Genomic DNA, 19,329 nt, shown 5'->3' on the forward strand with positions numbered 1-19,329 from the left:
TTAGGCAGTGCTTAGCACATAGGGCGTGCTTTGTTAATGGTGTAACTGATTCATCACTTGGACAGGATAATTCCTGAACCGTGTATAACTACTGCTCACTAGAAAATGACACCAGAGAAGTGGAGAAGGTATATGACCAGGAGCAGGAGGAAGAGGGGAAAGAGGGTATAATGAGTATAGAAGAAGGGAGGAAGAGGAAGAAGAGGCACAAGGGGAGGAAGAAGGCGAGGGGGAAGAGGAGAACGACAAGTAAGAGGAGAAGAAGGAGGGGGAAGAGAAGGAGGGAGAAAAGGGAAGAGGAGATAGAGGAGAAAGCTTGAGAGGAGGAAAAAGCAAAAGAAGAGGAGGAGGTAAATGAGAAAGGAGGAGAGGAAAAGGGAACGAGGACGAGGAGGAGGAAGGCTGAGGGAGGTAATGGAAGGTAATGGTCAAGATCTTTGGCCCAATTTCCTAGCTGCCCCTCTACTCCGCCCCAGGCTGTATGAATCATGGCCGCTGAAAGCGACGACCAGATCCCGGCAGAAGCAGACAGAAGGGCAGAATCACTCAGTAGAAAGAGTGAGAAATACACTGAGAGGTGGGAGCCAGAGAGGACTAGGCTGTCAGAAGAACGGGGAGCTTTCCGGGGTTAATGGGATCACTTGTACTGTGGGCAGGGAAAGAGCCAGGGGTGAAGAACTGAGCTAGAAGAGAGGGGTCAAACGGGTGCCCACAAAACACCGGGGGATCGGCTGTAGTGGAACTGGGGACATTTTCCTACCAACTCCCATATGACCTCAGTATGCATGGTTGGGTCTTGTGGCAACCGGAGTCTGAATCCCGGAACGTCATCTGTTGGTTGGTCCATGGGCTCTTCTCCCCGTCTTAGGTTGTTCCTGCACCTGCCCTCAGCTCCCCCATCTCTCCCATTGCTCCTGTAGATTTGGCTGACTCCACCAACCAACCATAGGGTATGGCACGGGCGTGACATATTTAATCCTCATGGGGCTTACAGACGACCCCGACCTGCAGGATCTGCTCTTCCTTGTCCTCTTTCTCACCTACACAGTGAGCTTCACCCGGGAACCTGACCATCGTCATTCATTCATTCATTCCTTCAATCAATCGTATTTATTGAGCGCTTACTGTGTGCAGAGCACTGTACTAAGCGCTTGGGAAGTACTAGTCGGCAACATAGAGAGGCAGTCCCTACCCAACAACGGGCTCACAGTCTAGAAGGGGGAGACACAACAAAATACCACCTATTCCCTTGGGACACCCTGTGTGAAGTTCAGCCTTCCCCATATTGTCAGTCAAAAGGCAACAAAATTAAAAATAAATATGAACGCGGCACTTGCAATCAAAAGAAAACAGAATAATCCTCGTGCATTTTAATATCAGCAGGATTCTTGGCAAGGAAAAGGTGGAGGATATTTACCCTCTGATGTTCAACTTCCAATGCTCTTGAGATTTCCAATGTTATCTCTTGGCATAGCTCGTGGTTCTGGCCTGGAGTTTCACATCTGCATTCAGAAGAGAAGCAGGACTGTTGCTTGACGAAGTAGCTTTTTCAATTTTCATAGTGTTCTGCCCCTTCTTTTCGATTTCTCCAAAGTTATCCCGAGAGCTCGTTTGTGATTTGGAGCTACTCTCTGCAGATTCAATCTCCATTTCACCGAGATCAACAGGACTAATGTCTTGTAAGTCACTCCCGTCTTCTTCTGGAGGACCCCAAAAATGCAGAGTAACCTTCCACAGCTTCATCTGCTGATCCCAAGACCTTCGGCTGTACTCCTTAAATTTGTTGGGTGTTTTGGGATGAACTCCTGGTTGCCGAAGGTGCCTTGGAACTTCTTTAATATATCGGTCATACGCAATGGTGTTCTTCCCATAGATGATCTGTTTTGTCTTCTTCTCAGAACACTTTCATTAGTTTCTCGTTCTGCAGGTACCGTTGATTCTTTTGAGTCAGAACTTCCAGAAGATGACTTCCGTTCTCTTCCAAATTCATTTATCAGTTTTCTTTTGTATCTTGCAATTTCTTTATTAACTTTTGTCCTCATTTCATCCACTTCAACCACACTTCCCCAATCAGAACATCTTGGGCGGAGTCTGGGACCTTCAGGGGTAGTAAAACTCTCATATCTGTTGTCTATATTCCTATTCTCATTTTCATCTGAACATTGGAATTTTGATGGGTCTTCTTTGAGCATAGAAGAATCAAGATGATTTGGATTTCTGTGCTTTCCATCTGCGCAGCGTTTTCTTCCAATTGACCAACGGACTGGAGATGGGTTGCTGTGGTGGCGCCCCAGGGGCCGCCCGCGGGGGGTGCTGCAGGGGGCTGAGGGCTCCGCCTTCGGGAAGCCGTGGCGACGACCGCCAGTGCGGAGCGCGGAACTCCACCTCACCCGCTCCTGCCGGCCGCTCGTCACTCTGAACCTGCTGGAATCCCGCCTCCGCACCCTAAGTACTACTTCTTCCTGCGTAGTTTATCCTTGCTGGAGATTGCCTTCACATTCGCCTGCATTCCCAGATTCCTAGTCAGAACTATTTCCTTTTCCAAATGCTTCACTCAGATGTTCTTCTTCATCTCCCTGGGGTTGAAAGAGTTCTTCCTCCTGGCGGACGTTTCCTACGACAGCTATGTTGCCATCTACATGCCCCTGCATTACACGACTGCCATGAAACGGGGCATATGCTAACTGCTGTTCCTCTGCCATTTTCTCTCCAGGTATTTGATCGTGTTCCCACCGGTTGTGATGGGGGCCAGGCTAGACTTCTGCGACTCCAATATCAACAACCACGTAATCTACGATTCTTCCCCAGTGATGGGGCTCTCATGCACAGATACTCGCTTCCTGGAGGTGATGGTTTTCGTCTTGTCCTTGGGGACGCTCCTTGTTGCCATGGTGCTAATGACTGTGTGCTATACAGCCATCGTCCGCACCATCCTGAGGCTGCCCTCCACCCAGCAGAGGAGAAAGGCATTTTCCAACTGCTCCTTCCACATGGTTGTGGTCTCCATTATATATGGCAGTTGCATCTTCATGTACATCAAACCCTCCACCAAGGACAGGGTGGAACTGACCAAGGGGGTGGCGGTGCTCTACACGTCTGTGGTCCCCCTTTCATCCCTGCGGAACCAGCAGGTCAAGCAGGCTTTCATGGCTCTGGTGTACCGGGTTGGGTTTTCCTCCAGGAAGTGAAAGCTCATCTGCGATAAAATACCACAGAAAAATCTGCAGGAGTAGCAAAAGGTTGACCATAGAGGCTCGGTGCCTGTACGTTAGCTTAATGCTTTATCTGCTGCCCGACAAACAGGACCTGACCTTTCTCTAGCCCAATGTGCGCCACCGCATCCGGCCTCCTGTTAATCCCTCCCTTGACCAGGTGCCCCCTGCAACCCCAGCCCTTCTGTCCTCATCCATTCAGAGGGGAATCTTTCCTTTTCCCTCCACATGATAGAGATGTTCTGAGGTTTGCCCTGCAGGTCAGTGCCGAAGCTGATTGAGTACCAGAGGTGCAATGTGTGTGCATTTAATTTTTCCAAGTCTTCTTCTATGTCCTAAGTGGGTTCTTTCACCCAGATATTTGATGTCACCTGTTGCTGGCGGAAGGGAACCCAAAGGCTCACCACCTCTCACTACTAGCCTATTGCTCTCCCCTTTCCCCCCCACTTTCCACTTTCCCCCTCACTTCTACCCACTTGCTCTCCCCATTTCACTCCCACTTCCTCTCATCTCAGCACGTATGCATATGTCAACATAAGATTTAATGATAGTGCTATATTCTTATTTGGACAGGCCTTTGAGCAGTCATAAGAGAACCATTCATTCATTCATTCAATCGTATTTATTGAGCACTCACTGTGTGCAGAGCACTGTACTAAGCACTTGGGAAGTGCAGGTTGACAACACATAGAGACGATCCCTACCCAACAACGGGCTCACAGTCTAGAAGGGGGAGACAGACAACAAAACAAAACATATGGACAGGTGTCAAGTCATCAGAATAAATAGAAGTAAACGTAGATGCACATCATTAACAAAATAAATAGAATAGTAAATATGTACAAGTAAAATGAATAGAGTAATAAATCTGTACAAACATGAAAAACAGGTGCAGTGGGGAGGGGAAGGAGGTAGGGAGGGGGGATGGGAAGGAGGAGAGGAAAAAGGGGGCTCAGTCTGGGAAGGCCTACTGAAGGAGGTGAGCTAGAACCAGTGTAACCTAGTCGACAGGGCAGGGGCTTGAGAGTCAGAAAGACCTGGATTCTAATCCCGACTCTGCCACTTGTATTCTGTGTGACTTTAGGCAAGTCACTTCACATCTCCGTGTCTTAGTTACTTCATCTGTATAATGGACATTAAGACTGTGAGCCCCTTGTGGGACAGGGACTGTGACAAGCTTAATTAATTTGGATGTACCCCAGCGCTTACTACCATGTCTGGCACATAGTAAGCACTTACCGAAAACCATAAACAAGCAACATTCCAATCTGTCCTATTTGTTCTGCTTCCTTCCTGATCCTTATTCGTACTCTGGCTCCCACTCATTGGAAATCATCTCTCTCTGCCTCCCTTAATCGATTGGAAATGCCTGTATAGCAGGAACTTTGTGCCTTTCTTTAGTTGTGCTCTCCCAAGTACTTAGTACAGTATCTAGAACTCAGTAGTTAGTCACTAGATTCCATTTGATTGATTGAAGGATTTCTTTGTACTCAATAGGTGATCAATAAATGCCATCTGATTGACTGAAGGACTGTTTTGCACACTCTGGGCTCTTAATAATTACCATGAAATCTCTGAGCAGTCGGTGTTCAAGAAACACCATTGAAAGACTGATTGGCCAACTGATTAAATAATTGCTATACATGACATCTTATTTGATCTGGGAGGGAGCATCTCGATGCAAGAGTGGAGGTTCTGTAGGCGAGCTGCGTTTCGGGGAGAGATGCAGGGATAACTGAGCCCAGAGAAATTCAGCCCAATACCTCACCACCTCTGGACCTAGCAGAAGGCAGAAGGAAGATCCCCATCTCTCCACCTTGTTTATTCTCCTGTTGGTTACCTGGACTAGGGATTAATTGTTTGGAATGGCTGCGACTGCATCCCGTTCCTCTGGAAATTTCCCCAATCTGAGCATTAAACGTTCACAGCCAGAGCCACCAAAGCATCTACCATGCATTAGTGTCTCCCGACTCAACCCTGAGGATACTTCCATTAGTCTCACAATTCTTCCCCATGTGCCTACTGGGAACCAAAGAGAATGAAACTTCCACTCTCGCTCCTGCAGTAGGTACAGAAGTCCATCTCCTGTCACAGGGGTCCGAACGGTCTCCCCTACTGTTAGCCTGTTCCATTTGAGACTGCCCTATCCCCGGAAAAGGAAAACGACCATTTCCATCTTCTCCTCCCATCATGGCCATGGTCTCCATCATTTACATCAGCTGCATCTTTACGTACATCAAACTTTCCACCCAGGACAGGGTGGACCTGACCAAGGCGGTAGGGGTGTTCATTACCTCAGTGGCCCCTAAACTGAACCCCTTCATCTAGGTCCTGTGAAACAATAGGCTTTCAGGGACCTGGCGCAATGGGTTGGGTGTTCGTCTGGGAAGTGAGATGAGGCAGGGTGAGATGGAGAAGTCAAATCACTCAGGGAATCACAGTATTTCAATCAACCAACAGTACTTATTGAGCACTTATTGTGTGCTTACTGAGCCAAGCGCTTCGGAGAGTAAAGTACAACGACTTGGTAGACACGTTCCCGCCTACAAGGAACTTACAGACTAGAGGGGGAGACAGACATTAATAGTAATGATGACATTTGTTAAGTGTTTAATATGTGCCAAGCACTATTCTAAACGCTGTGTTCTAAGAGCTGGGGTAGATACGAGGTAATCAGGTTGCCCCCATGGGGCTCACAGCCTAAATCCCCATTCTACAGATGAGGTAACTGAGGTACAGAGACGTTAATGGGCTTGCCCAAGGTCGCACTGCAACAGGTGGTGGAGGCTGGATTAGAATCTACATCCTCTGACTTCCAAACCCGTGGTTTTTCCACTAAGCCACGTTGCTTCTCTAATATAATAACATTAATATAAATATATACATTACTGATATGTACACTGGTGTTGTGATGCTGAGGGCATGTGATTACTACACGCTTAAAGGGTGCAGATCCAACAGGCTAGGCAACACCGAAGGTTCTGCAATAAAACATCAAGCATTGTAAGCTTTTCTTTGAATCACTTCAATCCTGCTGTTTTAATATCTTGATCCATCACTTGCTAAAGAAACTAGAATAGCAAGGCGCCAAACTCCACCCTCATTTGTAAACCGTAAAATGGGGATAAAATACCCATTTCCTAAAGCTCTACCTGAGCAACCTTATCCTCCTTATCTATACAGCTCCCTTCATTCCAACAATTCCCCCCGTCTGACCTGCCTACAGCTACTCCATCAGCTTTCCATTCTCTCTTCCTCGATCTGGTGGGACCTCCTTGTTGGCAAGGAACATGTCTGGACGAGTCAACCAATCAATAGTTTGATTAAGCATCACCTGGATGCAGAACACTGTACTGAGCTCTTGTGAGAGGACAGCAGAATTGGTAGACGCAATCCTTGCACTCAAGAAGTTTGTAACCTAGCAGGAAAGACAGACACTACAATTGATTACAGGTAGGAAGAGGTAATAGACAATAAAGATGTAAGTATGTTTAAACAGACGCTTAGCTGACTTGGAAATAACAAAGTGACAGTTGGTGGAATGAGAGATCAGGGAAGAAATTAATCGAATCTACCACATCTACTGAAGTTTCCAAGTGGTTAATACAGTACATTTCACCGTTAACTGAATGAAGGACATGTGTGGAGGATAACACCAAAGTTACGGGCTTGTGAGACTGTCTTCGAACAAATATATATATACGTAGTAAGGAGGGAATAAATTAGTCCTTATGTGCTAGAATTGGCTGAAGAAATTATATGCCTCTGGGGAGTGAGAAATTAATTGGAGAAAGCTTGTTGGAGGAGATGAGACTTTAGGAGGGTGGTCAATGTGGGAAGAGCTGTGATTTGTCTGACATGGGAAAGGAGGGAGTGTCAGGTCTCCCCACTGCTCAAATCCTTCTTGTGGTTGTCCATTCCTGTCCACATAAAGCAAAAATTCCTGACACATGAGTTTCAAGAATATCTCTCAGCATTCTCGCTCTTCTGCATATACATTCTCTTCTCTCACTACACCCTAGGTTTCATTCTTCACACCTTCCAAAGTAACCTAAAAGCCATGCCTCATTCTCAACTTTCCCCGGCTCCATACCCTTTCTCCTGCATTATACTCCCTCCCATTTCATACCTGCCATAGTACCGTTCACTTTAAAGCCCTTCTGAAATTCTTCTTCTTCCAGGAGTTCTTCGCCATTTATTTTTCTTTTACCTAGGTCTCCTCTTCCTAAATCCCACCTCACCACTTATTCAATCCTAACTATCTGTAACATTTCTAATTGTATCAATTTAGTCTCTCTCAGTTTCTGTCCCAGTATTTTAAGATGAGTCAACTCAAGCACATATGACTTTATTTAAACCCATCTTCAGCACTTGTGTATTCATCTTTATTCAAATGTACATTCAATTATTTAACCTGACCACTCTAGTGGTAAATTATTATTGCATTCGTTATTATCATTATTGTTGTTGCATTTGATAATCTCTATTGGGTGCCAGACACTGTACTAGGTACTGGAATAGGTACAAACGATCAGGTCAGACGTAGCCCCTGTTTCACACCAAGATCACAGTTTAAATTAGAGGTAGAACAGGTTTCAAATCCCCATTGAATAGCTAAGGAAAGTGAGGTAGAGAGAAGTTACGTGACTTGTGCAAGGTCACACAGCAGACAAGTAGCAAAACAGGGATTAGAATCTGGTTCCTGTGACGTCCAGGCCTGTGCTCTTTCCACTAGGTCACGTTGCTTCTTCTTCTCATACCTTCCTTCCTCGTTAGATTGAAATATTCTTGAAGACAGGAGATATGTCTATTTACTTTATTTTACTCTCTCAAGAATTTAGCACCTCTCAGTAACTGCTTAGTAAATACAACTGACCGGTTGATTGTGTAAGGAATAGTAGAGCTTACTGCCCAGGAAGCCCCCATGGCTTCCCTAATATTGCTACAGTATGTGATTGTCTGTTTAAGCCCTTACTTTCCCATAAATATATCTTCCTATTTTATCGGTAATTCATTTTGTGTCTTTCTCCCTATTAGATTGTAAACTCCTTGGGACGAGAGATCATCTCTTCTACCTGTATGCTTTTATTTTCTCAGCATTTAGCACGGAGGTCTGGACACAGTATATGCTGTTGGTGGATTGGGAATGTGTGATTTCCTCCGGGAAGGGCTTGGGAAAGAACTGGTGGCTGTGTATTCCCGAGGGCAGCCCTGGGAAGGACCAGTTTTGATGGAGTCAGAGAGCGAGGCCTAGCCAAAAGGGGCTGAGCACCGGGCTGATGGATGAGCCTCACTCCTCCCCAAGACTAGAGATGGAGTCGCTGCCCCTTCTTGCAGAATAACTCAGCAAAGATCTCCGGGCTAGGTCCCTGCTGCACTTCTCTGAGTGCTGAGCCCCCGACCCTGCCCTTCGAGGTCCCCCCTGCCACATTCTCCACGGGCCCCAGTCTCCACTGGCCGCCACCGAGGATAATGGTGTAGACTCATTAGTGCTCCTGAGCTCTGTTCCCCCGCGACCCGGCTGTGATTCCTGTCCCAGGTCCTGGGAGCTGCTCACGAGCAGAGCGGATAAAAACCTGGCTGGATCCTGCCACGCCAGCCTTCAGAGTCACCCGCCTCTCCGCTCGGAGAACCGGGCTTGTGGCTGTGGCTGTTGGAATCCGCGCCAGGAGGAGCCTGAAACTTCTCCTCTGGCCACCTTCCCCTGTTGTTCTTGTCTTTTGTTTCATTGTCTTTATGTTTCTGTCGCTAGACCTCCACTCAATTATGCTTAGATAGGGAAGTTTCCGGGGACCGTGTTTAATTTCCCCTGGGTAATTTTCCCAGTGTTTAGTGCAGTGTTAGGCGCTATTGCTACTCCTTGCTCCGGTGCTGGAAGAGGGAGGGGACCTCCTCTCTGCGAACTCTAAGGGTGTTTCCAACTAGCCAAGGGTCTAGAGCGTGGGAAAGTCACCTGGGGTGGGCCCTGTCACTCTGGGTCTCAATCGGATCTTTTCTTGGAGGTGCCGTGGGGACAAAGAGAAGGGAGCTGACCTTCTGCTGACCTGGCCGGGCCCCCGGAGAGAGGGTCCACTTGATGAGGAGCCACAGGGAGGGAGCGGAGGGGGGTCGGGCAAGGGAGAAGGCCTGGATGCGGCGGGGTTGGAAAATGCTCTGTGGTCTCGACCTTCCTCTCCTCTGGTGCTGCACGAGCAACGCTGGCTTCAAGGGGGACCGAGCGCGGCCTTCTGACTTCACCCGCTGAGGGTTGCCATCAGGGAGCTGATTGCAGGAAAGTGAGTCTGTCCCTATTTTCATCTCTTCTCTTCCTGCTTTCATTCCCTTCCTCTCCAAAGCGTATATGGAGATCCTGTGAGATGACTCGTGTGACTGTGTCTGCCCCGAAACCCTGACAGGTATTTTTCTTATTATTAGGGATGTTCGTGGACATGAATTATCAATATTATTTATTAGTATCATTGTGTTGCGCTAGTTGTTAGTTGTTGGTGTTGTCATGGCACTTACTGAGCGCTTGGGTAAATGAATGGCTATCATATCAGGTACATTACCTGTCCTACACTGGATTCAAACCTCATCACTATTTCAAAGAGGAGTAAACAGAGGCCCAGATAAGCGAAGGGATTTCTCCAAGGTCACACAGCAGGCAAAGGGCAGAACAAGAATGAGAAGCCAGTCCTATGTTCTGACTCCTAAGCTACCCAGCCTCCTTCATGTCTTTCAGTCCAGCACCGAACTGAAAGCAGGTGAACCTGAGCCACTGGCATCCCCCCAAACGGGGATGGGGTTGCGTCTTCTGGGGAGATGTTATTCCACATGGAACAGGAGAAAGACCTTACCCCCATCCTGGAGACCCCGGGTCCCCTGTTAGAGGGGTTGCCCAGTCAGGTCAGCCATCAATTCTTGCCTGTGATGTACGTGCTTAGCACATAGGACTCGCTTTATTAATGATGTAATTGATTCACCAATTACCTAGGATAATTCATGGATTGGATATAACCAACTCCCAATAGGAAAGAACACCAGAGAAATGAAGAAGAAGGCGTATGACCAGGAGCAGGAGGAGGAAGGAGAAGATGCAGTGGGGGGATAAGGAATACAGAAGAAGGGAGGAAGAGGAAGAAGGTGAGGGAGAAGAAAAGAAGGAGAATTAAAAGGAGAAGAAAGAAGAGGAAGAGCTGGAGAGGAGGAAGAAAGAGAAAGCATAGATAAAAAAGGAAAAGTAATGAGAGGAAGAAGAGTCAGTCAGTCGATCGTATTTACTGAGAATTCATTGTATATAAATCACCATATTAAGCACTTGGGAAAGTACAATTTACCAAAATAAGACACATTACCTGCCCACAACGATCTTACAGTCTAGAGGAGGAATCAGGCAATGTAAATGCATAATATTGCAGATATGTACATAGATTCTGTGGGATTGGGAGGAAGAATGAATAAAGGGATTAAGTCAGGGCGACACAGAAGGGAGTGGGTGAAGGGGAAAGCAAGGCTTTTCAATAAAACTTTAATAAAGATTTAAAAGTGGGGAGAATAATTGCCAGTCAGATATGAAGAGGGAGGGTATTCTAGGTCAGAGGCAGGACGTGGGCGAGAGATTGATGCACAGTGAGATGGACAGAATTAGAGGAGCAAAGGGTGCAGGCTGAGTTGTTGGAGAGTAATGAGGGAAGGTAGGAGTGGGCAAGATGATTGAATGCTTTAAAGCCGTTGGAGAGGTGATTCTGTTTGATGTGGAGGTGGATAGGCAATCACTGGTGGTTCTTGAGGAGTAGGGAAACACGGACTGGACGTTTCTGTAGACGAATGATCCAGGTGGCCGAGTGAAGTATCGGGACCGGAGTGGGAAGAGGCAGCAGGGAGTTCAGCAACGAGGCCGATACAGTAATCAAGGAGGGATAGGATAAGTGCTTGGACTAATGTGACAGCAGTATGGATGGAGAGGAAAGGGCAGGTTTAAGCGATATTGTGAAGGTCGAACCAAAAGGACTTTGTAATGAATTGATTGTGTGGATTGAGTGAAAGTGAGGAGTCAAGGCTAACGCCAATGTTACAGGCTTGTGAAATAGGAAGGATGATGGTGCTGTCTACAGTGATGGGAAAGTACTTGTAATTCCCAAGCGCTTAGTACAGTGCTCTGCACACAGGAAGCGCTCAATAAATACGATTCAATGAATGAATGAATGAATGAAAGTCGGAGGAAGAACGGGATTTGGGTGGGAAGATAAGGATTTCTGTTTTAGACATGTCAGGTTTGAGGTGATGGCAGAACCTCTAAGAAGAGATGTCATGAAGGCAGGAGGAAATATGAGACTACAGAGAGGGAGAGAGATACGGGCTGGAGATGTAGATTTTGGAGGAGAAGAAGGAGGAGGCAGGGAAAGAGGAGGCTGGAGGGACGTAATGACAGGTAGTGGACCACATCTCTGGCCCCGTTTCCTAGACACTTCTCTAGGATGCATGGATCAGGGCTACTGGATATGATTACGTCAACCAGGCAGTCGCAGACAGAAGAGAAGAAGCAGACAGTTGAAAGAGCGAGGAATAAACAAAGAGGTGGGAGCAGAGGTATCCAGGCTGCCAGAGGAATCGGGAGCTTTCAGGGGAGGGTGGGCTCACCCATTCCGTGGGCAACGAACCAGCACCTAGGAAAGTCTGATGGATCTCCGGGAGCAGAATCGGGGGTATTTTCCCATGCCCTCTCTGACCAAAGTATATATAGTTCAGTTGTGCAGCAGCCGGAACATGAATCACTGACTGTCCAGGGGAGGGGGAATCACTCCTTGCTTGGTCCACGGGCTCTTCTCTCCATCTTAGGCGGTTCCTGCACCTGTGCTCAGCTCCCCCATCTCTCCCATTGCTTCTGAAGATTTGGCTGACTCTACCAACCAACCATGGGCAATGGCACGGGGGTGACAGAGTTTATCCTCGTGGGGCTCACAGATGACCCATACCTGCAGGCTCTGCTCTTTCTCGTCCTCTTCCTCACCTTCGTGTTAAGCGTCACCGGGAACCTGACCATCGTCACCCTCACTCTCCTAGACTCCCGCCTCCGCACCCCCATGTACTTCTTCCTGCGCAGCTTCTCCTTGCTGGAGATCGCCTTCACGTCCACCTCCATTCCCAGATTCCTGGTCACCATCGTCACCGGAGACAGAACCATTTCCTTTTCCAACTGCTTCACTCAGCTCTTCTTCTTCATCTTCCTGGGGGTGACGGAGTTCTTCCTCTTGGCCGCCATGTCCTACGACCGCTATGTTGCCATCTGCCGGCCCCTGCACTACACGACCGTCATGAGCGGGGGCGTATGCTCCCTGCTGGTCCTCTGCTCTTTTCTCGCTAGTTATCTGATCGTGTTCCCACCGGTTGTGATGGGCGCCCTGCTAGAATACTGCACCTCCAACGTCCTCAATCACTTCATCTGTGATTCTTCCGCAATGCTGGAGCTTTCGTGCACAGACACTCGCTTCCTGGAACTGATGGCTTTCCTCCTGGCTTTGGGGACACTTCTTATCACCCTGGCGCTAATGACCGTGTCCTACACGGCCATTGTCCGCACCATCCTAAGACTGCCCTCCTCCCAGCAGAGGAGAAAGGCCTTTTCCACCTGCTCATCCCACATGGTCGTGGTCTCCATTACATATGGCAGCTGCATCTTCATGTACATCAAACCGTCTGCCAAGGACAGGGTGGAACTGACTAAGGGTGTAGCGTTTCTCAACACCTCCGTGGCTCCCATGCTGAACCCCTTCATCTACACCCTGCGGAACGAGCAGGTCAAGCACGCCTTCAGGGACTTGATTCAACGAGTTGGATTTTCCACCAGGAAGTGAGGCCTAATCTGCGATAAATACCTCAGGAAAATCTGCAGCAGTCTCATAGGGTCCACAGAGCCTCGGTACCTGTACATTAGCCTAATGCTTCATCTGCTGCCCGCCGAACAGGACCTGGCAGTTCTCCATCCCTCTGTGCACCCCCGCACCCACCCTCCTGGAAATCCGTCCCCTGGCCAGGTCCCCCTGCTACCTCAGCCCTCCTCTCTGGTCCCCTCAGATGAACGTTTAGCCTTTTCCTTTGCATAATAAGAACATTATGGGGTTGGCTCAACAGGTCAGTGTCGAAACCAATAACCAACCCCTGGTGCAATGTGATTTTTTTGCAAATATCCCTCCGTGTCTGAGCTAAATTACTGTTTCCACACCTTTTATCCTTTACTTACCCTAGTGCCTAGAGCAGTGCTTGCCATATAATAAACACTGAACAATTACCATAAGAATTATTATTATTAGTCAATCAATCAATCAATCAATCGTATTTATTGAGCCCTTACTGTGTGCAGAGCACTGTACTAAGCGCTTGGGAAGTACAAGTTGGCAACATATAGAGACAGTCCCTACCCAACAGTGGGCTCACAGTCTAGAAGGGGGAGACAGAGAACAAAACCAAACATACTAACAAAATAAAATAAATAGAATAGATAGGTACAAGTAAAATCAATGAATAAATAAATAGAGTAATAGATATGGGCAAACATATATACATATATACAGGTGCTGTGGGGAAGGGAAGGAGGTAAGATGCGGGGGATGGAGAGGGGGACGAGGGGGAGAGGAAGGAAGGGGCTCAGTCTGGGAAGGCCTCCTGGAGGAGGTGAGCTCTCGGTAGGGCCTTGAAGGGAGGAAGAGAGCTAGCTTGGCGGATGGGCAGAGGGAGGGCATTCCAGGCCCGGGGAACGATGGCGGGACAGGAAGCCTGAGTAGGTGCGAATGAGGTTGTCGTTAATGTAACTTGGTGATAACAAGGGCCTTTTTCCCGGGGTGGGTTGGGGGGAGAGTCAGTCAGGCCCCGACCGGGAAGGGGGGGGTTGGGGGGCACTATAAAGAAGGTCGCTTAAGTTGGGGGGGGGAGCAGGGGGCGTCTATGGCGGCGCTCGGAGGAGAGGAGCCTTCCAGGAGTAGCGGGGGCCGCGCGGTGTGATGGCGGGCAGGCGGGTGGGCGGTCCTCTCGGGAACGGAGTCCCGGGAGTCCATGGCGGTCCTCTCTGGCGCTCTGAGGAGAGGATCCTTCCGGGAGCAGCGGGGTCCATGCGGTGTGATGGCGGGCGGGCGGGCCGGCCTCTCGGGAACGGAGTCCCGGGCGTCCATGGCGGCGCTCTGAGGGGAGGATCCTTCCGGGAGCAGCAAGGCCGCGCGGTGTGATGGCGGGCGGGCGGGCCTCTCGGGAACGGAGTCCCGGGGTTCTGTGGTGGCGCTCCGAGGAGAGGATCCTTCCGGGAACAGCAAGGCCGCGCTGTGTGAGTGAAGAATTTTCCAAGGGTTCGTCTCAGCTCAGAAAGGGAAGGGTTTTCATTCCGCCTCCTCTTGAGCCAGGGTAAGAGTCAGTAGCTGACCCCGTCCCGCGGTCCTTCCCTCAGTGTGTTGGTCTGGTTGCAGAGCGGCCGTCTGTTCCTGTAGCAGTGGTCACCAGGGGGAGGGCAAACCAAAGTTTCACCATCTCTCAATACCATCCTCTCACTCACACCTCCCACTCCCCCCCACCTCCACCCTCCCCCACTCCCCCTCTTTCCCAACTTCTAATATTCATCATTAGCATTTACATATGTGATTATGTTAAATTAAAATTTCAGTGATTTATTATGATTTTAGCTGACGTTCCAATCTGTCTCATTTGTTCTGCTCCCTATCTAATCCTTGTTGTTACAGAGACTCCCACTCTTTGGAAATCACCCCTGTCTGTCTTGCCCTTTCGTTTGAAAATATCAGGATGGCAGAAACCGTAGGTCCTTCTCCACTTGTCTTCTCCCAAGCACTCCATACATTGTCCAGGTCTTAGAAGGTTGTCTATAGATTCCATTAGATTGATGGATGGAGTGATTAACACTCAGTGAGCACGGTTTAGTGGAAAGTACAGGGTATCGGAGCAGAGGACCTGGGATTTAATCCCAGCTCTGACACTTGTAGAATGTGTGACCTTGGATAAATCACTTAATTTCTCTATGCTTCAGTTACCTCATCTGCAAAATGGGGATTAAGACTGTGAATCCTGCGTGGGGCTGATTAGCTTGTATTTATTCTAACACTTAGTATAGCGCCAATCACATAGTAAGTGCTTAGCAAATACCATTAAAAACCTTTTCAAAAATGCTATCAGATTGACATTCCTTAGCTGTTCAATAAATGCCATTAATTGACTAATGGAGTGACTGATTGACTGGATTGATTGATTGATTATCTCATTTAGTATTGGGGAAGGGGAGTATCTCGATACAAGAGTAGAGGTCCTAAAAGGAAGCTGAGTTTTCGGGGAGACCACAAGAAGCATAGGACTCAGGGAAATATTACCGACTCCCGGCTGAGTGAAACTTGTCTTCCATCTTTGTCATTGTTCTGGAAAATGATACCAAGTATATAGGCGGTTTCCAGCTCACCCCTGGTGGTCCTAGGCGGAAGGGCCTAGATTTATTGATTGACTGCTTGGTCAGCACTTGACCCGGATTCCCACAAGAAGGGACATCTCAGGGTAGACCCGGGGCCAGGGGTCAGTCTGTGTCCCTGTGAGCAACATATGCTACCTCGCAAGCTGCAGCCAGGGGACAAGACACTGGTAACCTCCGTGGAGACTCTCCAGCGAGGCTCTGCTCATCCTGAGCTCCAGAAAAACTGAATAAATGTGTCAGCTATCTCTTCTAGCCCACAACCACTGAGCGGGTATTCTGGGAAGCAGTGAACCTAGGGGCATGTCTCTGAGGGAACCCCGACAGGAAGAGAGTGGTGTATCTGAATCTCTAGGTTCAGCACCCTGTCTCGGCCCGGACCTGACTGAACGGAGGCCTGCGGCACCCTGTGCAAAAGGAAGTAGAGGAGCAGAGATTCAGAGCGGCTGAGGCCCAGGAATTCTGTCCAGAAACCGTTGGGCAATGGCTTCCCCGGGAAGCGGGAGACTCAGAGCTAGAGCTGCCCTGGCAAGAGTCTTCCCCAGTTTGAACAAGGACCCCCCAGATATCATCATAACCACAGGTTCCTCCTGGGACCCCTCCTCCACAGGGAAGAGAGAAGGGGGATCCCACTTCCTTTCCACTTGATAGAAAGAGATGCCTTGGTTTCTTTCTATTTCCTTCTTAAAACAGAGGGAAGAGCAGAGAGGTTAAGGAACGGAGAGCTGAGGAGGGAAAATAGACCGAGAGTCTCGGTAGGGAGAGCTTTGCTCCAGTATAGATGGTAGGCAATGGCAAACCCATATGGGAAGCGAGGAAGGGAGGGAAAGAGAAAGGAACTGAAGGATGCTACCTCTCCCAGAGGGGTGTTATGTAGAGAACATCATTATTATTATTATTATTATTAACACAGATTCAACCTTTAGCTCCTAGTCAGGAACCTTATCCCACACCTTCCCAGGAAGTCTCAGCACATGGCAGACCGTCCAGGTACCGAATGCGGGCCGCTTACGTGGGTGGGGTTTCAACACATCCTTTCATTTTCATGATCCCGCCCTGAGTTTCGTTAGCACAGGAGGAGTGGCAGGACCCTGGGGATCAAAGCAGGAAATCCCCTGATAGATGGCAAGCTTTTTGAAGGCAGGAATCATGTCTATTATTTTATGCTACATTCTTACTATGTGCGAAACACTGTTCTAAGCACTGGGACAGATACAAAATAATCAGAATGGATAAAGTCCCTGTCCCACATGGGGAACCGTCTAAGTAGGAGGGAAGCGTCCATAGTAATCCCAATTTTTATGATATTTGTTAAGCACTTACTATATGTCAAATACTGTTCTAAATGCTGGGGTAGATACAAAATAATCAGGTTGGACCCAATCCTTATCCTGCATGGGGTTCACAGTCTAAGTAGGAGGGAGAACAGGAGAACTAAGGCTCATAGAGGTTATGGTCACGTAGCAGGCAAGTGGCAGACCCAGGATTAGAAGCCAGGTTCTCTGACCTCCAAATCCGTGTTCTTTTCTACTAGAGCACGATGCTTCCCAGCTATTGACTCAAAATATACGATTAATGGATTAAGTGAAAGTAGGTTCCAGCCGCAAAAGAGACTCAACCACCTTGAGCCTAACCACCATTTGCAGAAAAGAGATCTCCATTGCTCCACCTCACTTGCTCTTCTTTTGATCACTTGGACAAGGGATGAATGGTTTGGAATAACTACGGCTGTGCCCCACCCCAAATCTGCAGCCCCAATCCGGGTATTAAAGTTTCACAGCCAAAGCCAACAAAGCAATCTCAATCCATTTGTGTCTCCTGATTTACCCTTGGGGAGATTTTCACTGGATTTACAATTGGTCCCCGAGGGCCCATCGGGAACCGAAGAGTATAAAACCCCACTCCTGATCCTCAAGTTGGTAGAGAAGCCCATCTCCTGAACCAGAGGCCCAGATTGTGTCCGCTGCTGTGAACAGAGAAAACTGGATGCCTTTCTTTCTTCCTGCTTCCTAGAGGACGCAGAAACCTTGACCTTCTTAAGAGTGGACACGTGTCCAATGGTGATGGGAGGCCACGACAGGCGTTTGGGCTGACCCTCAGAATTAGGGCCAAGTCCTGGGAAGGGAGGATTCCTCAGGGTCGCTTTGGTCTTTCTCTTTCCAGTTGTGGATTTCAGAGCCTAAATCCGTGGATGACTGCGTCCACCTTCCCTCTAACCCTGAAATCCTGTAGACTGAGACCCTCTCCTGGAGCCTCCGTTCAGAACTTGTAATTATCAGAAAATCAATCAATCAATCAGTGGTATTTATTGAGTGCTAACTGTGCGCAGAGAACTTTACTAACGATTGGGAGAGTACAAAACAGTTGGTAGACACGTTCCCTGACCCCCAAAACCTTACAGTATACAGGAAGAGACAGGCATAAATATGAATCCATACGTAAATGACGGATATGTACGTAAGTGCTGTAGTACTGAAGTTGGGGTTAATAGCAAGTGCTTGAAAGGTAAAGATTCAAGTGTATAAGCGTCGCAGAAGGGAGAGGGAGCATGGGAAAAGAGGGCTTAATAGGGAAAGACACCTGGGAGAAACAAATTCGCGGGCTCATGCACACACACAGACACACACACACACACACACAGACACACACACACACACACACTCAAACACACTCACACACACCCCCACCAGAACTTTATCCCCAGTCTGCCTTTTGACATTCTTACTGACCCAAGCAGGATCCTTTTGATCCAGTGAGGCTCCAAGGTGGCTGGTTAGTCTCTGAGCACCCCACCAGCCTTCCTGTTTCCTAATCTTCTAATCTTCAGAATCAGTGTCGCCTATCGAAAAAAGATGGCCTGGGCTTCAGAGTACCTGGGTTCTAATCCCAACGCCGGCACTTACCTGCTGTGTAACCTTGGTCCAGTCAGTTAAATTCACTGTGTCAGTTCCCTCATCTGGATTCAATACTTGTTCTCCCTCCTATTTAGATTGTGAGTCCCATTTGGGACCTACTTATCTACTATCTACCCCCAATGCTGTATAAAGTGCTTGGCACATAGGGCTTGACTTTCTCTCTTCCCAATCCTTTTTGTACTGCTCTGACTGACTCCCAATATTCAGCACCATCAACCCCCCAACCTCCCCCGCCCCATCCCCGCAGCACCTATGTATATATCCGTAATTTATTTATTTACATTAATGTCTGTCTCACCCTCTAGATTGTAAACCTGTTGTGGACAGATAATGTGTCAGTTATATTATTGTGTTGAACTCTACCAAGCGATTAATACAGCGCCCTGCACACAATTCATTCATTCATTCAATCGTATTTATAATAAGAACCTATAGTCTAGAAGGGAAGACATTCATATAAATCGAGAAATTATGAATATGTACATCAGTACTGCGGGTCTGAGAAGGGGTGTAAAAGGATGCAAATGAAAGTGTAAGGGTGAGGCAGAAGGGAGAAGGAGAAGAGGAAATGAGGCTCAGTCAGAGAAGGTGTCTTGGAGGAGACGTTGGGGGTGTTTGTGGGGCCTGAGCAGGGGCGGAGGTGATAGTCTGTTGGCTATTAAGAGGGAGGCTATGAAGAGGAAGGGCGTTCCAAGCCAGAGTCAGGACGTGGACAAAAGATGGGCGGCGTTGATCTCCACCTCGTATCCCGATCCGCCATGTTAGAAGC

General features: G+C 48.3%; 1 protein-coding gene and 1 pseudogene across 1 annotated transcript; one reads left to right on the forward strand and one right to left on the reverse strand.

Moving 5' to 3' along the window:
- Window positions 1–1,458: 1,458 nt before the first annotated feature.
- On the reverse strand, window positions 1,459–2,509 carry LOC119940027 (annotated as a pseudogene).
- A 9,597-nt stretch (window positions 2,510–12,106) lies between these two features.
- LOC119940228 (olfactory receptor 6C75-like) lies at window positions 12,107–13,045 on the forward strand. The gene has a single exon (XM_038760368.1). It carries the CDS (start codon window positions 12,107–12,109, stop codon window positions 13,043–13,045), a length of 939 nt encoding a protein of 312 aa, XP_038616296.1.
- Window positions 13,046–19,329: the final 6,284 nt, after the last annotated feature.

Source organism: Tachyglossus aculeatus, chromosome 18, assembly GCF_015852505.1.
Source record: "Tachyglossus aculeatus isolate mTacAcu1 chromosome 18, mTacAcu1.pri, whole genome shotgun sequence".
NCBI lineage: Eukaryota > Metazoa > Chordata > Mammalia > Monotremata > Tachyglossidae > Tachyglossus > Tachyglossus aculeatus.

Excerpts from the sequence above, each read along its gene's own strand:
- LOC119940228 (XM_038760368.1), top strand. The coding sequence starts at position 12,107 with ATGGGCAATGGCACGGGGGTGACAGAGTTTATCCTCGTGGGGCTCACA.